Raw genomic sequence first — 21,861 nt, forward strand, 5'->3', positions numbered from 1 at the left:
GGAGTATATGTTAAGAAAAATACAGTAAGCACAGATGTGATATCTCATTAATAGATATTAGATTTATCTTTGGATAGTCTTTACGGTGTATGAATAGCATGCAATTCGTTTTGTCTGATACTTTTTACCTGAATAAATGTATACATTATTTATGTTTGAAAAATGCATATTGTATAGATAATGTGCTGCTCTATTAACGTATTTCGATGATTTAAGATTTGAAATGAAGCAATTAGTATTGTAAATTTTGTAAAACAGATTACCTGTTCCCGAAATCCTTCGGGATATTTTCATAATGAATAAAGAAGAAGCACTGCAGATTCAGATTTTTTTTTTTTTTTTTTTTTTTTTTTTTTGGTAGAAAATAATACTGTAGTGCATTGAGGATATCTGTATGTTGTGCTTTAAAACATCTATTTTTTCTTACATTAAGTTTCCTCTCTTCTCGGTTCGTTTAACATGCGCACATCAATAAGTTCCAATTCACCTAATCAAACCGTTCCTTCTGCTTAAATAGCTAAGTCTAATGACGTGGTGGAATGCCAAGTAGTATTTTATTACAGTAATATATTAAAATCCTCCTATTATATAATTTATAATGTATGTACATAACCAACTAGATAAATAATGGTATAATCAAGGAGCAGTCATATTTAATATGACTGCTCCATAATCGTATTACGCATAACCCTTCAAAGAAAGAGTTCAGTTGTATCTAAAAATTAGTGGAGGGATTTGAACCTGTGATCTTTCTCTATCAAGGCGAGTGTCATACCGTTAGACCACAGAGGCATATAAGATGGTATAGGCGTAGACCCCCCAGGCAAGCCTAGGCACTTTCTCTCATACAACTGTATGAGAACAACCTATGTTTGTACTCTTTTTAAATTATTTACAAGTAAGAATCGAGGGTTTGATTCTAAGCTACTGTTTATTTTTTGACAAGGCACCCTATCCACAAGTCGTCACTCAGCGCAGAGGTATGCTTTAGTAGTGTCAATGTTAGGGCAATTCGCATATTAGGCCTACTAATGGACCACACCCCTAGAGAGATGAGAATGTGTTCCATAGATGTTGATCCAATCTGAAGCACGTGTAGGCGTAATGCTCATGCGCATTCAAGTATGTTAGTATCCAATATTCTACACATTGTTTATTATAGTATATCCTATACATGTAGGAATGTATGTAAGGCGTAACGTTATTGCATAGGGAGTTATTTTACAAGTATACAAGTCAGCATCACTGATTTGCATCATGAATGTTAAAAGCATGATTGCCATATTTTCTGCATTTAACTGAAATTAATGCACGTGGGCGGACATGGTATAGCACTAAACATTCGAAAGCGTTATCTAGTCAGTCGGACGTATTATTAACATAATATAATATTATTAAACTCAGGTCAAAACCGTACATATACAACGGCTTATGAAGGGCATACCGTGAATTTCTAAATTGTAATTCACACTCCTTCATCCTACGAACACTGAGCTGGACCAAAGGCCTCAAACGACGACGAATCGTTGCCTCAGTATAAACTAGGATTTACAGAACCAACAGCAAACCAGGTCCGCCATTATTAATTAAGAAATTCGTGATTCACGTACTCTCATTCACTCGCTTTCTCATTCTCTTTCATTTTCTCGATTTCCTTTCACCTCTCTTTGGTTTCCCTGTTTCTCTCTCGTTCATTATTATAATGGCAGCATCTAGAGATTTAGATATTTCTAGGTAATTTAAAAGCACGAAATTGTAATTCTGAAAATATTAAAATGAAAATCGTATTGATCGCTATCTACATCGAGCAAGACACATCCATCAACAACCAAGAGCATATAGAATCTATTGATGATTGATGAATCTATTTTATGTAATCATTTATTATTAGTACTAGTATTTATATTATTTTGCTTAGGCCTATTATTAATACAGAGCATCACAGCCTGTTTTTTTTTTTTTAAATAAGGATAATCATATTATGATGATGATATTAATAATGATAATGATATCAGTAATCTTAATATTAATAATTTTGATATTATTTTACGTATAATATTATAATTAATATTCATGCGTATGTATGTGGGTGTGCATAGGGGTGTAGTTTTATTCCTTTACTTAGTAAAATTCAATGATGACTTCAGGGTCATAAGTCACAGTCTTTCATTCAGTCGTCATTACCTACTTCGAGAATATTTTGTTAACAAAAAGAATGTTGTTTTATATTAAGTCTGAGCTATTGTGCAGATAGTCAAATCAATACCACCGCACCTTATTAATTTTTTCTATGAATAGGATTTATAAGAAACCAATTACCAATTGATTTTCCAATGCTAACAGGGAACTTCTAATTTTTTTAAACGTGAGAATTCGTTAATGAATATTGTATCGGTATTTTGGGTGATTATTTTTAATGGCTTGTTACTTGGGTACTTTTTGTCGATTTATGTTTACTTTGCAAATTAAACGATACATTTATGCTAATAATACGGTATATAATTTTAAAATATGCGTTTATCGACCTTGTACTATTTATAATATTTAAAAAAATCACATATAACTCTTCATATTTCTAAAAAAAAAAAAAAAAGAAGAAGAAGCTATCAATTAATTCTCGACGGCGCGCGCTTTTTGTGAACATTGAGTATCCCTTAGTACAGATTAGTGGTATTGAGGCCTATTTTTACTCCTCAATATCAATATATTGAAATAGCTTGTCAAATTTGGTAGATATTTACGCTGACTTGAGGACCATTCATTGACAGCTTCTGAGACCCACGGGCATAATAATTCAGTGCTTTTTAGTTAAGTTTGACGGTTCGTGAAAACGTTGCGGAGTTGTGAGGCAATGGATACTGGATATCTAATATCATGGAATGATGTTCTAGTTCAATCAGTGTTGCTTTATTTTATGGATACGATCTATGGTAATTTGTCAGCGTAGACTATATGAATTATTAGTCAAGGGAATTATTTATTCTAAAATACGAGGAACCTTCAATTTAATATTTATATAAAATTACTAGATTATCAATACTTTACCATTTTGTGATAACCATAGTAATCATAAGTTAATACCGTTAATACTGTTATCATCGCCATCATCGTCCTTATTTATCATCGTCATCATCATCATCATAATCATCATCATCATCATCATCATCATCATCATCGCCATCATCTTCACCATCATCATTGTCATCATCATCATCATCATCATCACTATTTTTTCCAATCGTTATTATTATTATTATTGTCATCATTATCATCGCCATCATCATCATTATCATCATCATCATCATAATCATATCTACTTGGATCTAGATAAGTCGGACGACATCTCAATCGTAGTATCGTGTCACGTGACTAGTGTCATCGATGTCAAATCAGACGTCAATCAAGTCATATTAGCATGCTATGATATTCCTATTCCCTAACTGGTATTATTCTAGCTATACGTATTCAGCAATTTAAAATTCATTAGTATGTGATTATTCTCACTCTGCAATGCGATCGTTTAATTACAGCGTGGCCTTTTCAGTGTTCTGTGCTCTCTGATCGCACCACTTTCCCAAAATGCTTGATCGATAGCTAGGCCTATCAATCCCAAACTTCTGAACGGCTTGATGGTCATTTACCACAAGTCTCTGTCTCGGCTGTGCTATCTTAAAGCATGGAGGTATTATAATAAACTATAAACTGAACTACTACGTCCAGGCTTAAACATGTAACATTCAGCAATAATGTTACATGGCTATAACCATAGAGAAAATAGAACAGAACTTACGTTATCTGTTTACTTTTCGTTAATTTATAATTTTCTGTCACACACCATGGTGCTGAAAAACGTTTAGTAAATTGTTATTTTGTTTATTTCTCAATTTTGTTAGTCAATCAAATTTGTAATTACTGTGATTTTAATTTTACATCAAAAAAGCCTAATATATAAGGCATCGTAGATCTAACTGTCATGTACGATTGCACTGGCAAACGCATTGAACGCCCACTGCGTGTACTGTACAATGGATCCGCATACAGGTATTATTGGTAACCGGTTACACGCTAATCTCGTGGTACATGTCGACGCATTTTGAATGCGTTAGAGCCGAGTCGTGTTACAATATACCGTAGGCCTGCACAGTCGTATTAATCGTACAGCCGGTAGCGAAGGCCTCTTTCGGCTCGCTGACGAGACAACCTTTCCTGGCCTTGCACTTGTAATTACCGTGGATACGTTTGCAGTCGAAGTCGAATAGCTAGGTGTCATCTTTGCATGGTTATGAAACATGATCTTAGTCCAATATGCGTACATAACATGCATGTAGGCCTATATGATATGCGTACATACATACGCACGTACCTACACAAAAATCCCCACCCCAAATATACAGTACACACCTACATGCACCACATTGTGCATTAGGCCTACTCCGCATTACATACGGTAACTGATGAAGTTTTAACGTCTGTTTATCTAGGTTTTCTCTTGCGAAGAATAGGTTCGTAGGCCTACTAAAAGTATATGTAAATGTACATTTTTATTGATGAAATTCGGATTAGGCTCCTAGTGACCCTCGACAGTGCAGCACCTATAATGTCAATACACCAGAAGACAATCCTTTACTCTTTTCTAGTTTTGTACTGAATTTTTTCAAGTTATTTTATTTAACACTCAAACGAACCAAAATGAACGTTGTAGTTTCAACTTACACATGTAGGCTTATTATTATACACACTAGACCAAAGGCTTATTGTCCAATCCGAAGGATGAGATGATTAGAGCAGAGTATAGGACGACATTTTGGCAGGTGTTGAACTCTGTCCCTCTCATGTTATAGACCGGTACTTTACCGCTGCCTTCATTGTCCCGGATATTGTGTTAACATAATTATTATTTGGCCTTAAACTGGAGCATAGTTTTATTGATCATAATGTTTTATGACAGCTAAATCAACCATTGAACTTATGACAACAAAATATTTGTTATCCCCTTCAGAATAGATAATTTACCTTACATACGGTAATGGATGATTGAATAGGGTGAGGGAATAAGTAAGTGAATGACTGAATGGTTAGAATATTGATCTAGTGTGTAATTCTGTACGCATGAAAATGCTGATTGAATGAATGATGAATGAATTGATGGAAGGATAAATGGCACCTCCAGTCGATTCCATTGTTACAGATTTACACTTTTAAATTTGAAAATAAACATTTCATATTTAAAGGAATCAATATCGTAAATAAAGTCGATTGGCAAGATTTCAAACCTATCCCTCGGCCAACGTCACCCTCTATTGCCAACACATTATGACAGCTCCAGAGAGGTAGCAGTGGTCCTCAGTCATCCTGCCAGGCAGTCCAAGTTCCCGTCGGTAACGACTCGCGTATTCAAGATAATTCATAATAACATAACATATTTAAAAATGAAAAAAAAAAAAAAAAAAAAACCAAATGAGGCATGATACGTTAAAACATCTGAGGGCAGCTTTACCTGTTCCACCGGAGTAGTTTTGCCGCCAAAGTATTTCAGTTTTCATAATTTGGCTTGCTTCTTATATTCGTTTATGCACTCCGGTAATACCGTAAAGTTCTTATTTAAAAATGACGCCACCGATGTTGATGACTAATCATATTGATGACGTACGAACGTAACAACACAAAGATTTTATCCACTTTGTCCGTTAAATTCACTGCCTTATTTTTCTCACGATTTACTTTCTGTCTCTTATACACATCTAGATGTGTATAAGAGACAGCTGTATATATATATATATATATATATATATGAATACAATTCTATATACAATCCGTTTGTATCTTGTATTAACACATCTGTTTTTTATTTTTCTTTCTTTAGAGCTCACCGTTTTCAACAGTTCTTAAGTCCTTAATAAGTTTATCAACAGTGGTGCTTTTAGTTCTAATAGTTATGTATCATTGCAGAGAAATTAAGGTAAGTTTATTTACAAAATTACTCTAGACATAAAGTCTTGTTTAGCTTGTTGGAGAGATCGTCAAATTAACACTGTACTGTATTCACTACAGGCACAATCGGAAAGAAATCGATATATTTTCGGTGGGAAATATATGTAGAATCATGCAGTAGCAAATGTTTGATTACTGTGACCTGGTGGTTACTGAGCACTCACGGCGATTTCCGTTTATTAAGCATTACAATTCGGATGCATATAGACGTGATGGTAGTTGAAAGTGATGTTTGTTGTGGATGTGGCGTTTAACTTGTAGCCATTGTGTGTACATTCGAATAGCAAAATGTGTTTGTTAGTATATGGTGGTGGTGGTGATAATGATACTAATAATGATAGTGAAGTTGATGATAGGATGATGACTGAGATGGTCGTTATTAAGATGAGATATTAGGCCTAATGGTCGCTCGATAACAACATCAGCATAAACTGTATGCCTTCCCATTATTTGAATAATTATAAAAATATATCTAAGTATATTAATGAACGAAAGATATAAATGAGACACACACGATAGAAGTCTGTTGCTCCTAAATATTGATATTCGGTAGTCCATAATTTAAGCCATTGTAGAATATTATTCACATAATTTAGGTAGTCAATCTGTGTGCGATCAATATACAGTAGTCGTGAGAGCTATGCATTTCAAAATTCAACTGTATATCGAGGTGGCGTGTGCAAACTCGGGAGTGATGATGGCTTATTTTCGCGCTTAAGTCCAGAGAACGTGTATTGTAGGGAATCCCGCTGGTAGTCCTTTGCAACCAGATATGTTTTCCAGTAGTATTAGACAAATGATGCAGTTTGTGCTGTGTATTGACTTACAGACTGACTAACTGCACAACCTTCCAAGCCACCAACAGATCGATGTGTGAAGTGATTGTCATTAAAAACTGAACAATACGAAATTATTTATATTAACTGAATGAAAATGGGCGTAATAGTATTGTAATATGTCTGTATGATAAAGTATGCATAGATATAACAGTAAAATATTGTGTTTACAATATCATGTCTTAAACGATGCATAATGGAATGGATTAGGTGTGAGTCCAGGGCTAAGCTTCGTGCTTGCCAATGATGCGTGTTTGACGATAGATCGCTAAAAGGTGCGTTATGCTCTGTGGCGTATAGTCAAACGCATGCCTTCGCAAGATAACACGTTTTTGTGAACCAACGGTCGTATGTCTTTACTGGCGTGACAGATTTTCATTTCGCCCCCAACGTACTACCGTATTCGTATTACTATTACATAAATCTGAATGTCTGTATGTAATTCACAAACTGTGGAAACTATTTTATTCTGAATCGTATGGGATTGTTAGTCTGGATTGTGGTAAATAGCTGAAAAATACACACATGGTACAATATTCTGACATGACGATGTTTGCAATTCAATTTCATGACATTATGGTTGACGTTATTAGCATATGAAAACATATCTACGCATCACTGTCATTTTTATATTACAACTATATTTCCGACAAAAGACTGTTCATCTCTTATTTATCATGTCACTAGAGGGCGCTTGATCAATATTTATATTGCAAAAACATCTACACTACTTCGTATTATGCTACACTAATTGAAATTCGTTAAATAATACTTTAACATCATCGATGCTACAATTATTATTTCAATTATTATTGCTGTTGCTTTTTTTGTTATTGTTATTTTTATTGTCATCATTATTGTCATCTTTATCATTATCACCACCACCGTAACCATGCATCATCGTTATCACCGCCAAGATCGTAATCTCCACCAACATGATCTTCATGAACTTCATTATCATTTTCATTACTAACATCATCTTTATTTTATCATCATTATCATCATCTTTATCAACGTCATCATCATCATAATCACCATCATAATCATCATCATAATCATCATCATCAACAACAACAACCACAAGAACATCATAATCACCAATTTCCCACCACCACCGTCGTCACCACCAATATCATCATTAGCTTCATTATCATTGTCATCGTTATTCAGCTTCGATGATCATTTAAGGTAGTACAAATAAACAGTCTCTGCACAATATATACAATATACGCTAAATGTAATCCAAATCGTTCTCTTCTTCCGCCCACGCATCTTTAAACTATGTAAACATAATCATGACAATTGTGCTATATCGCTGACTATCCGTTCACGACCAAAGCTCTACAAATGATTTCAACATGTAGAATACCGGTATTTTTTTCTGAAATGTGTAATTTGCAACGTCATGATCATTATCACATGTTTACAAATTAATAAGATCTGTCTTCAAATGTAGTTAGTGGGTCTAATAAACAAACCTACACTCGTTTGTTTGCATGTGTGTAAATAACCAGTGCAGTCATTTCTTATGCATATATACATATTAAACTAGCGTAGTATTAGGCCTAGTATTCAGATGACTGTATTAGCAGACATAATTACCTTATTTTCCTACCATAAGCATCATTCATTCTTGATTACGTTACCTCTACAACCGTCAACTGTTAACAAACATAATGATCTACTACCGATAAGCAACTACGTAGCTTAAAAATTCGGTCCATTATGTGTGAGCCCTCAAGTTGTAGGCCTATATAAGTATAGTAGATACTGTAGGCTTATTTTTGAAAACATAACCACTTCAGATTGTATTGTATTATATATGATTGACCTATCAAACACTTATATCAAAAACAGAATAAAACAACGTTTCTATATACAGTATTATTAGGTCTATATGATTTAAAACATTTTTATTTCAAACATGTTATTATTTACGATGTTGTTCACAAATAGGCTATTGTTTCAAATCAAATAGCCCTAAAAAGGTTGTCTTAACCCCGTCCGAAAATCTGTATTTGAAATGATGCTTCAATCGAAATGGATTTTGAATTCAGCGAACGAAAAGGTTCAATCTTGTGTCAATTTTGAAATGTAGATAGGCCTATTAATCTAGCAATCAACTGACCCAATTCATGGGTTGCCGTGCATTGAATTTCCACATTTCAAAGAAGCTTAAGATTATGTCTTTCCTTCAAAAGCTCAACACGGTGTCATCACCAACGCACGGACCGAAGATGTGTTAAGAAAACCGCGGTAATCTGGACGTAGTGAATTCGTAGAAATGCTATACAGTAATGACGAAGGTATGGGAATTCGTCGGCAACTTGTTAAATCTAGTAGGTGCCCTGTAGTGCATTGGACCATAATGTATTATAGTGATAATACCGGTACCTTCTCCATGGTTTGCAATAATAATAATCCATTAATAATAATGTGCTAGGTACAAAACCCCGTCAGCGAATACTTCAAACAGATGAAAAACATATTTTCTCTAACTTCAATGTAATATATTAAACAAACATAACGATATAAATTCTTATTCTGATAAATTGAAAAGATATATTGAAGATTTATATTCGCTTTTTAAAGTTAAAATGGGTAAATTTTACCCATTTTAGCTTAAGCGAATAATCATCAGTAAATCTTTTTCTCAATTTAAAAAAAAGATTCAAATTTATTCAATAGTATTTTTATAGTTATGAAAATTATATACTGTACAATTTCTATTTTTGTTGCCACACTAAAAGCAGGGCCCCTGCAAGAGGATACTTAATAGGCCTAATACATTAAATTACAGACGTACTTGTGTGCGCGTGTAAATCCATTAATTCTAGGGTAACCAATTAGGAAATCTTTTGTTGAAGAGCTACGCTGTATAACATCGTTTCTTCCTTCTAATTTATTATTATCCATTCTGTTTATAGATAATTTCTACATTATGTTTACAGTGGTAAGCAACATTTCTGATTTTCTTATATACCTAGACTTATACTTTAGAATAAATTATAGGCTTATTTTAATTGTGCTTGACTAAAATTAATTACATGTAATTATAAGTATGTATTGCCTTTTTTTGTGCAACGAAACATGGTTATTTGATAAAGGGGTTTTTTTTCCAATTACAAATTTTATCCCAAGATTCAATGCATTTTAACCGAGACTTATGAAAAGAAAATCGTTGTCTGTCTTGACAGCTATATAAGTAATGACAAGAAAATGCCCGATAAATACTAGGCATAGACATGTTGTAATTTATGAATGTTTTAAATAAGTCTATAGAATCAAGGGCCACATACATACACCATGATACTAAAACAAAAAGTTTAGTAAAGAATTCAAGAGGTCGATCGGAAGAAATTCCTAATGCATTGATTTGTTGATACGTTGGCGGATTAATATATAAGTGGATAAGCACACGATTTTGTGAAATCAGAAACAACGCAAACGATAACAATGAAGTTAAGACATCGCACAGTAGCATTTGTGTTACTTAGGCCTACTTCATAAATCGAATTGTCAATCAGACAGCTTACGTTTTACCATGCAGTTACATGTTTTGTATGAAACACAGTCGTAACCACACTAATGTTAACACTCAAGTTCCTCGAATCCAGCGTGTAATGTTTAGAGATCCAACCGTGGTGTTTTACCGATTGCACTGTCAGCGCAGGTTACGGACAGTCAATGAATCAGTATTTACAAAATGTATATCGCTAACTTGATGCTATAAGACTTGCCTGTTTTCAAAATGCGTCAACAATTTTGTTGGTAAGATCAATAAGGGCCATAGGGACATTGTATCCTTTCCTAAATCGAAATGCATGAAATGCGCTCTGCTTGTTGAACGTTTTTTAAGTTTACGGAAGAGCTTTAACATTATTGCATTATTTAAAAATTTATTTTAATAATATTATTATAATTAGGCCTCTGTTACTATTATTATCAGTCAATCAATCAATTCCAATCTATTCAAAATATACATCCAGCACGGGGAAGAGAAATACAGAAAGTACAGAACATTAAAATACATTAAAAGTTAGAAATTTTAATTGAAAACTAAAAATATGTTGATACTACTGAACTACTACTAAATACAATTTTCACTGTACTATTTGCTGATCCTGCTATTACCACAATACTGTGCAGTTTTTAATATGACGTCATGATTTTATATAATAGGCTTTTACTATAGTATCTGGTTTATAACTTTAGAAAGCCACTATTCGGATTCCAAAAATCCACTGGCTGTCAATACCTTACAAGAAATGGAATAATTTACGCCACAAGCGGCCTCATCTGTACTACTTCTATGCAAGGTCTTTGGTTTAAATCACGATGTGGACAATAGGTTTTTCTAAAAAATAAAAAAAAATCTTTCTTAGCCTTAAAGTTTTAACGATGTCAATGGTGTACGTGTTGCCTGGTTTGAGCCTCAGTCCCAATATTTCAAATAATTGTGTTTGTGGATTTCCTAGTCTGTATGACCCTTCCATGTAGTAGTAGTAGTAGTAGTAGTAGTAGTAGTACGGTAGTAGTAGCTCTTTTTCTAATGGAATTTCCACAGCTAATGGTTCCCGAAGTTTGGCAAAGCCCCTTTTTTAGCGTATCCATAGGCCTAACGTTATTCATTTGCTAAGCTTTTCTTGACTTAAGAAGAAGTCTATAGGATTAAATGATAATACTTGCAGAAGGCGCTCTTTTTTGGTGGTTATCGTTCTGCCGCCAGAATGTATCACCTACGTAACATACTTTATATCAGAAATTAATTCTAATGTGCTCTGATTTTCATTGAACGCCTAAAGCTATTCATTTTAATTCAATCCAATTTGTAATTTAATTCGTAATATATATATATCATGTCTTTACACACATTATATAATAATAACCTGAAATAAATGATAAACATATCCAAAACGTTAATGCTTTAATTTTGCCGCCGTCTAAACTTTTCAATTGGCTCCAATTACACAGAGCGTGACCAGGCGTTAGTTTATTATATGTTCAAATTTTGGTATGTCCACGGTTTTCTAGGTTTATTTCATTTACGAGTAGTGATTATAGCGCCTGTGTATTACGTAGTGTTGATGATATTGAAAAGTGTAACGACAGGTGCGCACGAATGATTAATAGCATTACTAACACTTTGAAAGTTAACAACACTTCATACAATCATTTTTAGCAGAGAATAACCAGAAGTGCAAGATTCAACGCACAGTCACATAGCACGTACGCATTCTATACTCTATAAACACTCTGAAATGTGAACAGAAATCTCTGCGCGCCTAAAATTATCCGGCCGTGTGTTTATAAATCGTCCGTGCAAACTGTTTAAGCAAACTGTTACATAACCGTGCATTGAGTACTTTCAAAGGCATAGTTACTTAAAATAAATACTGCGATCATAAATCGTACACGCGGCTTAGTTACAGCCTTTTAGAAGGACTGTGCTGCGAATGTTTCGGTACCAGCAAATGGAAATGAACGTGACAAGATTGACTTGGTGTAAATGCTAAGTTAATTTTGACTAGTAATTTTCTGAGAGATGATTCGTACAACTTGGCTTGAGGAATCTAATGGCGAGCATGGGAACACAAATATATATCATTAAGCCACAGCATTGTTTTGTCGTGTCTGTTGTAATTATTACTGATTGTTGAATGTTTTAAGTTAATACAAATCGTAGATTTAGGGGAAAACACCGTGATAGAGCCAGTGAGTATAAAACATTAGCTTGGTGTCAGTACTTTCACAATCTGTAGTACTGACTGGGTTGAAGTCAATTTCCATTTCTATGGAAGGTAACCGACATTTACTGATGGATTTCTGCGATTCGCTTACTTGGGCAATGTCTTGATTGCGCAGGATCTTAATATGGAAGGGAGCTACCCTAGGTTAGAAGTAAAGTGAGGTCAGCTTAGGGAGGCCTTTGCCTTACATTGATTGATGATGATGGTAATGATTATGATGACGAGGACGATGACGATGATGGTGATCATGATCATGAGGATAATGATTAAATTAAAAACGGAATTTGATTTGTTGTGTAGATTAATATCCTGGTTTATCTAATCTCGTATTCCTTATCCTTGGACAAGGTCCGTATAATTAAATCTATGTCCATGACATGGCTTAGACAATGCATGAGGTCGCACAATATAATTATCCAGCCAATTGAGACAGCAAAGTACTTTAGCCATATGTCTTTATATACGCTTCTATTTTAAATAAACAGTGAGACGTAATATTTGTTGGAATGAGACTGGGCCACATAATTATGGACGAGGTCTTCCTCAAGATGTTGTCAACATGATGACTATCTCTTCACTTTAAAGTATTTTCGCCTGTCTAATAACACAGGACCCGAAGTACATCAGCAGAGAGCGAGAGAGAGCGATTCGTAAAAGTATTAAACACAGCTCCGACATAAGAATCACTTGACGAATACTAGATATATTGCAATGAGTCGCATTCAACGACCACTTCGGGCTTCTCAGCTTGACATTGCAGCTTTGGTATCCATGCCGACCATCCACACTCCTGAGTACCAGCTGTGATCATTTCATTTCGTGACGTTATTAAATCAGTTTTCGATGAGTGGCTCGTTAGTATTCTTTCATATGCTTTGAAACAAGTCGCATTATGAAAATCAACGCAAAATGAATTAGCAAAAAGGGACTCATATGATGAGAGTATGAATGACGAAATGAATTTCAAATTTAACAACATACTAGAACAATTAGTTGTCTGTAGCTTCGTCGATGGTACAGTGCTCATTTTGTTTTTCTTACCGTAGGCCTACATCTTGCCAACTGACGACAGGAGTGCCTCCTTTTGTTATCGATTAGATATGTTTCTATTACCCTTTAAGGTAGTTCATATTGTATCATTGCATCATAGACGACACCCCAATCACATTAGGCCAAAAAAAAAAAATATTGTGTTGCCTCCACCCGACCGACCCAAAATGTTCGAAATTGAGGGTTGGCATTTTATTTATTTATTTTTTTTTATTGCAACAAAAAATTTTAATGAGCTCAAAAAGGCTAGAATGGGCCTATCTTGCGACGGTAGGCGATGCAACAGTGTTGTGCTATCGTTTTGATCTTCACTATAGATATAAAAAAAATAGTCTTTGTTGTAATTTAAAAAAAATACTTTTTAGGCATAAACACATTATTGGTTAAAAAAATCTCTTAACGACCTACCCATTTTTGGAATTTTTCCAAAACGTAGCTAACACAAGATTTTTTTTTTGCCTTATGTTACACATCCTCATAATTTCTTTCATCGTAATCACCGTACGTCATCACAGTATCATCATCAGTTTTATAATTACGATCAACATCACCATAACCATCGATCTTCGTCTCCATAGTCTCAATATTTAGGCCTACATTAGCACACTATTTTAATCGTTACCAGTAATGTAGGCCTATATATTCTTCATGTCATCAAAATGTCTTGACCATTATATTAATGCACCATTAACTCCATCGGTGTCATTAGTACCTTAATAATCGTCAACGTCATTATTATCATTATCATCAACAACATTATCATCATTATCTTTGTTATTATTATCATCATCATCATCGTCATTGTTGTCGTCAGCATCATCATCAACATAATGTTTTATATGTTCTCTAGATCTAATACGCTAATGGTTAATAAGATACAGAGTTTTTTTTTTTTTTTTAAACTTCAGGAAAATGGGTGGTTCAACCCTTACTGGTTAAATAATTCAAAAATATGTACACAGTATTATTAACCGTTCCCAAGTGTTTTGTAAAACACTCTGTCAGTGTCATAGAAAATTCAGTTTTACAAAATTTCCAAAAAAGTTGTTTTTCTCCAGAGTCTGGCTTTATTGCATGTACAATAAAATTTTATATTGGTAAGTCTCATCATTATTACCAATCAAATCATGCCGATGAACTTTACATCGTTATTATGTACTTTAGGTTAACTTTGATAGCGGTATTACTTCTTATATAAAATAATGACAAAGAATTTCATCGTTAACACATTTGTTTGATGATGGTTATTATTAATGAATTAATTCAATACACATGTCTCCGTCATTGACAATCATTCGACCCATATTCATAAATGCAGTCAATATGGTTTTGAATTTCACCTGTCTACGTCATCTCGCAAGCAAGTTAATTATTCAACCTTTTAAAAGACCCGGATGTGCAGAGTTTGAATAATACTGTACTTTAATGGTGAACCGTGTTGGCTCCCGACCAAGGCGTCATTTTCAGTATACTTCAAGTGCCGCTTCAATTTTGTATTCCGTTAAAATAAACCGTTTGATGACTTACGGACCTTCCCGTTAAACCACGCACTCTGGATATTGTTACTGAGGTCCCTCAAACGGCTGCTTTAACATAGACCTACGTAAAATTGCGTGTTTGTGGGACATGCGCGTAATGCTGGCCCTAACACGTTCTGATAGGTCAGTTGTCAAGTTTAACATTTTGGAAAGTTTTGTTCTAATGAGATTCTTTGAAAATGTACCGTACACGTCACGCGTTCAGGAAAAACGTTTATCAAACGGTTTGTTGGTTTTAACCAGGGAACAGTGTAATTTCACTGTTCCCTTTTAACGATAGGCCTGTTGCAATATTTTTAGTGCTCTTTGTCGTCCCATTATCCAATACGGTGCCCCTGTGCGGGATCCTCACCAAAACAACATAAGATAGCTATTAACAAGTCATTGAGATGTATTACTAGGTTGTGTGTTGAAGGCGATTTTGCAGACAGGCTTAGAATCCTTAACTTACCTGTTCAGGCCTAAAGAATGAAATTCCATAGCATAATTTTTGTTATATTAAAATTCTTGCGGTACACGTCCACGTAGATAGTTCTGAAAAGAACTTTTATTTTGTTGAGAATGTCTCGACGTTTCGATCGAGTTGCTTCAATCGTCATCAGGAGAACAGTATCTGCAGAGAATACAAACAAGAAAATATTGGAAAGTGAGACTTCCTGTTGGTTTTTGTAAAACGTTTACATAATTTAACTGATTTTGATATATTGGAATACCTGGCCATTAATGACCGAAATCCAGAAACTCTCTTTTATATACAAGTATGCAAATGCATTTAAATATTCTTTATTTATGAACTTCCTATGAATTTGGGAATGTATTCCCCGTGATGTTCGTAATAAATCTTTGCACATTTTGGAGTGTTTAGAAGTGATTAAAAACTTTTAATCAACAGTACTGACTTTTAGTTTGTTTTTTAATTATGTTTATTCCTGTGTGTGTGTGTGTGTTTGTAATATTAGTTGAGAAAACCATTCGACATGTGCAATTCTTTAAATTGTTTAACTTTTGGTTCCCCGTAAATAATTTTCCCCCCTATTTTTTACCTGGAAATTGAATAAAATATTTTAAAAAGTCATTAAAATCTCGTTAAGTGGAGTGCGTGTTGAACTTATTGAAGCTACGTGCTATGTGACGGCCGCAGCAGCTAGCCAATCGCTAACGAATATCTACTTATAGGACACAGGCTTAATAATTGCAGGTAAACACATCGGATAAAAACATCCATGTTACAAATAACACCGGTAGTGTTCTTCACAGTGCTAATTGGAGATCTAAGTACTTCGTCCTGTTTACGCGAACTCGGTGTAACGCTCAAAAACTGTACTGTAGCCGTGGATTTCGCTTAAAAAAAATAAGCAAATATATATATAGGCCTATATATATGAATCATCAAAGAAAGTTAAACACAGTGTTCAAATATATATATATATATATATATATATATATATATATATAGAATAAACATAGAAAAGAAATATAAGATATGGCAAATTTTCTTTTCGAGAAAATAATATAGTTGTCTCTGATTGCAAATATTATGATGACTCGTTGTCTATACATTACTGTACACGATAAAAAAAATGAATCTACATGTATACTTCTGTATTTAGGCATTGCAGTTATGTTTCTTCGAAGATTACGATATTAAATTTTCATTTCAAACCACGTGGTCATCACTATGTGTCATTTTATGATTGACAGGACTGTCAGTCATTATGTTAAAAGCAAACCAGACGTGACGTCATTGAATGACTCCACTTCCCATTCGCAGTTAGAACCGACCACAACAAACATATAGTGTGAAACTTGTTTTTGATAAATGACTTGCTTATAAATTTAAATATTTATACTTTTGAATGTTTGAATGTATTTGCTTTAATCAAAGTATTAAAAATGAACGATGCACTGACTGACTAATATGAAAGTACAATTAGTCAGCCTTCCCATCTACAGCGGCTCGATTATGGAATATCCTGCCTCCTTTCCATTAAGAACTTCAGCTCTGTCGACTGTTGGAGGCATACTTCATGTTTTGTTTTTGTTTTTGTTTTTGTTTTTTTAAGTGAGTTTAAAGTATATTAGGGATAGCTTTGGTAAGTTTTGCACTTTTATAGTCTAAACCATTTCGATTTCAATTAAAGGTGTATAATGATTTAGCCATTACGTAATTATTTGTGGGAATGAACAAACACATTGGAAAAGTAAATAATACAGTAATTGGATTTTATGGGGTTTTTTTTATTTTTTTTTTATTTTTATTTTTTTTTAAACTTAATTAATATGGTACTTTTAAAACGAGTAATTGAAAAGGTTCTGGATTTCACGACAGATGACCGTCTTACAATTCATAGACATTGGGTTCAAGTCAAATCATGTGCCCTATTTTTAAAAATTATTTTAGTTTTTTTCCCTTTGTTATGTGCTAGAGATGACTATTTATCATGTTTTTCACTATTCCACTTGATTGTTTCGAGAAATAGTGCTGTTGTGAAACATCGTGTGTCGTATTTGATTTTATTTTCCACGAAGCCCTATCGTCTGTTCTATAGAAATAGAAAAAGAATCTATGACTGGGGTGCGTTTTACTCTCACACACTAAATTCATCAGGTTTTATACTTTCTTCAAAACTCCAGGCATATAAGTGTGACTTGCGTTGACTGAATGTGGTACTGTAACTACATACTGTAACTACGAGTCCATACATTCTGGTCACTACACGCATACATTTCTTCGGTGGATCTCAGTGAGATATCAGTGCAGCGTATAGTTCATTGTACTGATTATTATGTTTCATAATTCGCACAAGTAATAAAAGTTTACCGTCGATCATCGTTCAATTATAATGAACTCCCTTCTAATGAAAACAATGTTAAATGAGGATACTGAGAATGACCGCGGTTGATTAGAGTATTGTGCCCATTGATTTTCACTCTGAATCTAAATTATAATTTTCTTAATTTAATCGTAAACAATTAATTAGATTGCTTAATAGACCTTGTGTAGTAATTAACATGAATCATCATGGTGATGCATGTGATGCAAAGTGAAATTAATCAGATTATCATTTGAGTAATGTAATAGCTTACGATTATTTATAACAATTCGTTAACGTCAACTAATTGCGGCTCGTCTAACGGTTCATTAATTTTCAATCGTATTAAACCATATCCATGCCCATGAATCGTAATTCATATCAGTTTATTAATTCTGATCATCATAAATATAACCTTATATTTATGATAAATTATATAAGTATCGTAACGTGTCAATTACGTAACGATTCCCAAGAGAAGGAAGAGACTGGTGATTTGATTACAAAATGCCGCTTGTCAAAGGCAAGAAGTTTCCTGGTACACGATTTCAATATATCTGTTAAAAGTACGCGTGTTGCGAAAAATAGAAACACCGGCATTCTTTAACTCCTGCACTGTAAATCAAACTTGGATGTTTCTTACTCGGTGTCTTTGTGTATTGCGTTTTTCAAAGAAATGTTTGTCTTCTTGCAGGTCAGACAGCTAAGTAGATTGCACATCGCTCTGTCTACATAAAAGTGCATAATTATTTATTGTTGCGTGTAAACTAACACGCGTTATGCAAGCAAAGCTGAAGGCATCTCGTAGTTTCACTGGCGCACCGTACATTTTTAGTTCCTATGCATGTAATGCCATAGGAACTATTGTAATCACTCTCACTGTTTTTCCTTTGTTTTTTTATTGTGTGTAGTATGTGTGTGCGTATGTGTGTAGATATTTATGCAAATGCGCATGCGTCAAAGAAAAGTTTTCCGACATTTTGTTTTACCTCGCGATGCGAAGATCGATGTGAAGTTTCTGCAGAGTTCAGTCAGGGCTCACGCTAACCGATCGGCAAGTCGGAATGGATGAAACTATTTTGATTTTACGGCAAAAAAATCAACTGCTGTGGCATAGGTATTTTGAAGAAGGCCTAAAATAAAACAAAAAGGTTTTAATATTTGCTGAAATACATCGTTTTTTTTATTTAGATCTCACTAACTCCATGCGATCGTTCAGTCAGTGATATCGTGTTATCGTCTAAAATGTGTGTAAAATTTAAGAATGCACCGCGTGGGTCGCTTTCTCTTTGTTATGCGGTAGTAGTATACGTAGCAGAGTGAGCAATCTGAGCCTAGCCTAGGGCCTAGATAGTATACGTTCTTGATCATCGTAATGAAAACTTCGGGTGACAGACGATTGGGCCCAACTGGTGTGGACAATTGGACCCAAGATAGCTTCAAATAAATTGTAGTCCTAGTAGGCCACTGCCACCACCCCCACTCCTGATATCGTTCCAAACTACTGTAAAATGAAATTACTGTATACCTAGATAGGCCTAGGCCCTATGCCTACGAAAAGTCATGTATCATGCATAGGAACGTTGACGCCTGCAAGGCTCTGGTTATCATCCATTGTTATAATTAGCCTATAAGATGTAACCGGTACGTTTTTGTATACAGAATGAATGTTACGCACATTCCTTCATGTGGTGTCATAGCCTAATGTAGATCATTGAGTATTTCAAATAGGCATGTGAAGTTTAATTTTGAGACGACATATTTTCCATATGTGTACCTCATGACGCGCCCACAATGTGTCACTTGATGTATATTATTTTTATGTAAATATAATATATAGGCCTAAGTTCGTAACTTTACGTACTATATGATTTTCATTAATTTTTGATTTGCAACAATTCCGTACTTTAATTCTCAGGAATTAATATCATGCGGTCGGAAATCTGCAATTGATTAAATTGTGCATGTTTTCCGCGGTTCTTTGTTGACATTGGATTTATTGTTGGTTACATCTTCACTGGTATTTTATTCGTTGTCATCAGATTCAGTCCTGAGTCAACGATATGACATACCAAACATTTCGCAGGCATTAGCAACCAGGTCAGTCAATGCACGCATGTCTAGCAGATGAATCGCTCCATGTGAACGTTGTTAAATCTCAATTCAATTAATTTTCCTTGAAAATCGTATTGGCAGCAACATTGACAATATAGCAAAACATAGAGGCAAAAAGAGGTCACTAAACGACCGAAGCCGACTTAAACAGCTTCCCATAGGCCTAGACTAACTAACACAGTCCGCGTAATAATCTGTTCATGTTATGTCATGTTTATAAGTTTGGCGATCGACCACCATTTTAGGCCTATTTGAAATCTCCGGATTTCGTTTTTCCGCCAGTGTCGGACCCAGTGTTCAATCTTGAGAGCATATCTTGGGCTTTTATCGTACTACCGTATTCATTCCTGTAGCTCTTTGATTCGATCCGTTCGCTGAATATCGATCTATATTATTAATCATTAGGCCTGAATGATTGAGATTGTTGTGTTGGAAATCTGACATTCGGCAAACTGGGCTTTGACAAACCACAGACCCTACAACAAACTGATCTAGATCCGTCGATCGATCATTTTTAACTTTCGACTAGTTTTCCCTCAAAGAAATCGCATTTCATCTATAGAATCTTACAGAATTTACTCTGGAGTGACTGTGCCAGATGTTTCCCTGACTCGGGGATGGGGGAAAAAGGGTTCGCTCCTGTGACCGAACCCTCTGCTGGCGTCGCCACTAGGACTGTATGCATTTTTTTTCATACACCAGTAAACTCATTCATCATGATGATACCCTTTTTGTGATCATTAAATAACGTTAGGTCATGGTTCAACAAAAGTATACACATAAATATGTGTAAAGTAGGCATATCATATTTATGGTAAGTGGGGGTATGCCTTTATCCATTCAATTAAGTTGTTTATCACTGCAAATTATAAATTCATTCAGTGTTTGGGTTAAGTAGCCCTAGCCAATATCAAACAATCAGGTAATGCAATAGAAAATACCTCCAATAGGCCTAATGATCAAAGGATTAAGTAATACAGTAATTCTATAGGGACACGTGCTTATTATCTTATGCCACACGCCACATTTCTCTACACACAGCGTTGAGTCTGGCGCGAAAATACAGTGAGAGATATGACGTAACGTCTTTTGGGAATATCAACGCTTTATAAGCAAAATTAAGGTTGCTAAATAATCAATCATTATTCTTGTAGTTACGATGTTAATAAAGCTATAGTGGTTAGCACATCGACCCACTTTTTTTTTATTGTTATCTTAGGCCTAATTACATGTCACTTTGCATAGTATGGCAGGCCACAGATGGAAGAGTTACGAGGTTATTTGACGGGGTTGCACGCGTCCGTAACTATTAGTTTTTACTAATCTAAACGTATTTTAATTTTGTCGGTTGTAAGCCTATGGTTTTGGGAAAATGTTTATAAGCTACAATTTTTTTAGTTTCCCCCTATACTAAACCTGTATCTTAATGTGATCTTTAATGTCCTAATGAGGTATATGTGTGCTCTGTACAAGGTACCATACATCTTTCCCCCTACTAGAATCATCGGAAACTCTAAAATTTAGAGTATAATAACATAGTAAAATGAAACAATATGGTCCATTATATTGCTATTAGGCCTATATGAATATACCACGAGTATTGAAAGCAAGTATTATTTTTCGTCACTATATTTTGAATTTAAACCAATATAACAAACTGAATGGCAGCCTAATAGTACAATCAAAGTAGTAATAAAATATAATATCACTATAAAATCTTTGTGATACGAATAATGCGTGTACATCAGAGTGCAATAATGCAGCAATG

At 34.5% G+C, this 21,861-nt stretch overlaps 1 protein-coding gene across 4 annotated transcripts in view; it reads left to right on the top strand.

Moving 5' to 3' along the window:
- LOC117113406 (small conductance calcium-activated potassium channel protein 1-like) overlaps nt 1–21,861 on the top strand; it is a 100,807-nt gene that overhangs the window by 57,186 nt on the left and 21,760 nt on the right. For all 4 annotated transcript variants that reach the window (XM_033256726.1, XM_033256729.1, XM_033256727.1 and 1 more), the window contains exon 3: nt 5,864–5,959. In XM_033256726.1, the coding sequence (XP_033112617.1) occupies nt 5,864–5,959 (96 nt within the window). The remainder of the gene's footprint in view (nt 1–5,863; nt 5,960–21,861) is intronic.

The sequence above is a fragment of the Anneissia japonica genome, unplaced genomic scaffold (genome assembly GCF_011630105.1).
Source record: "Anneissia japonica isolate Jap-2015-1 unplaced genomic scaffold, ASM1163010v1 scaffold493_len2256704_cov171, whole genome shotgun sequence".
Classification (NCBI taxonomy): domain Eukaryota; kingdom Metazoa; phylum Echinodermata; class Crinoidea; order Comatulida; family Comatulidae; genus Anneissia; species Anneissia japonica.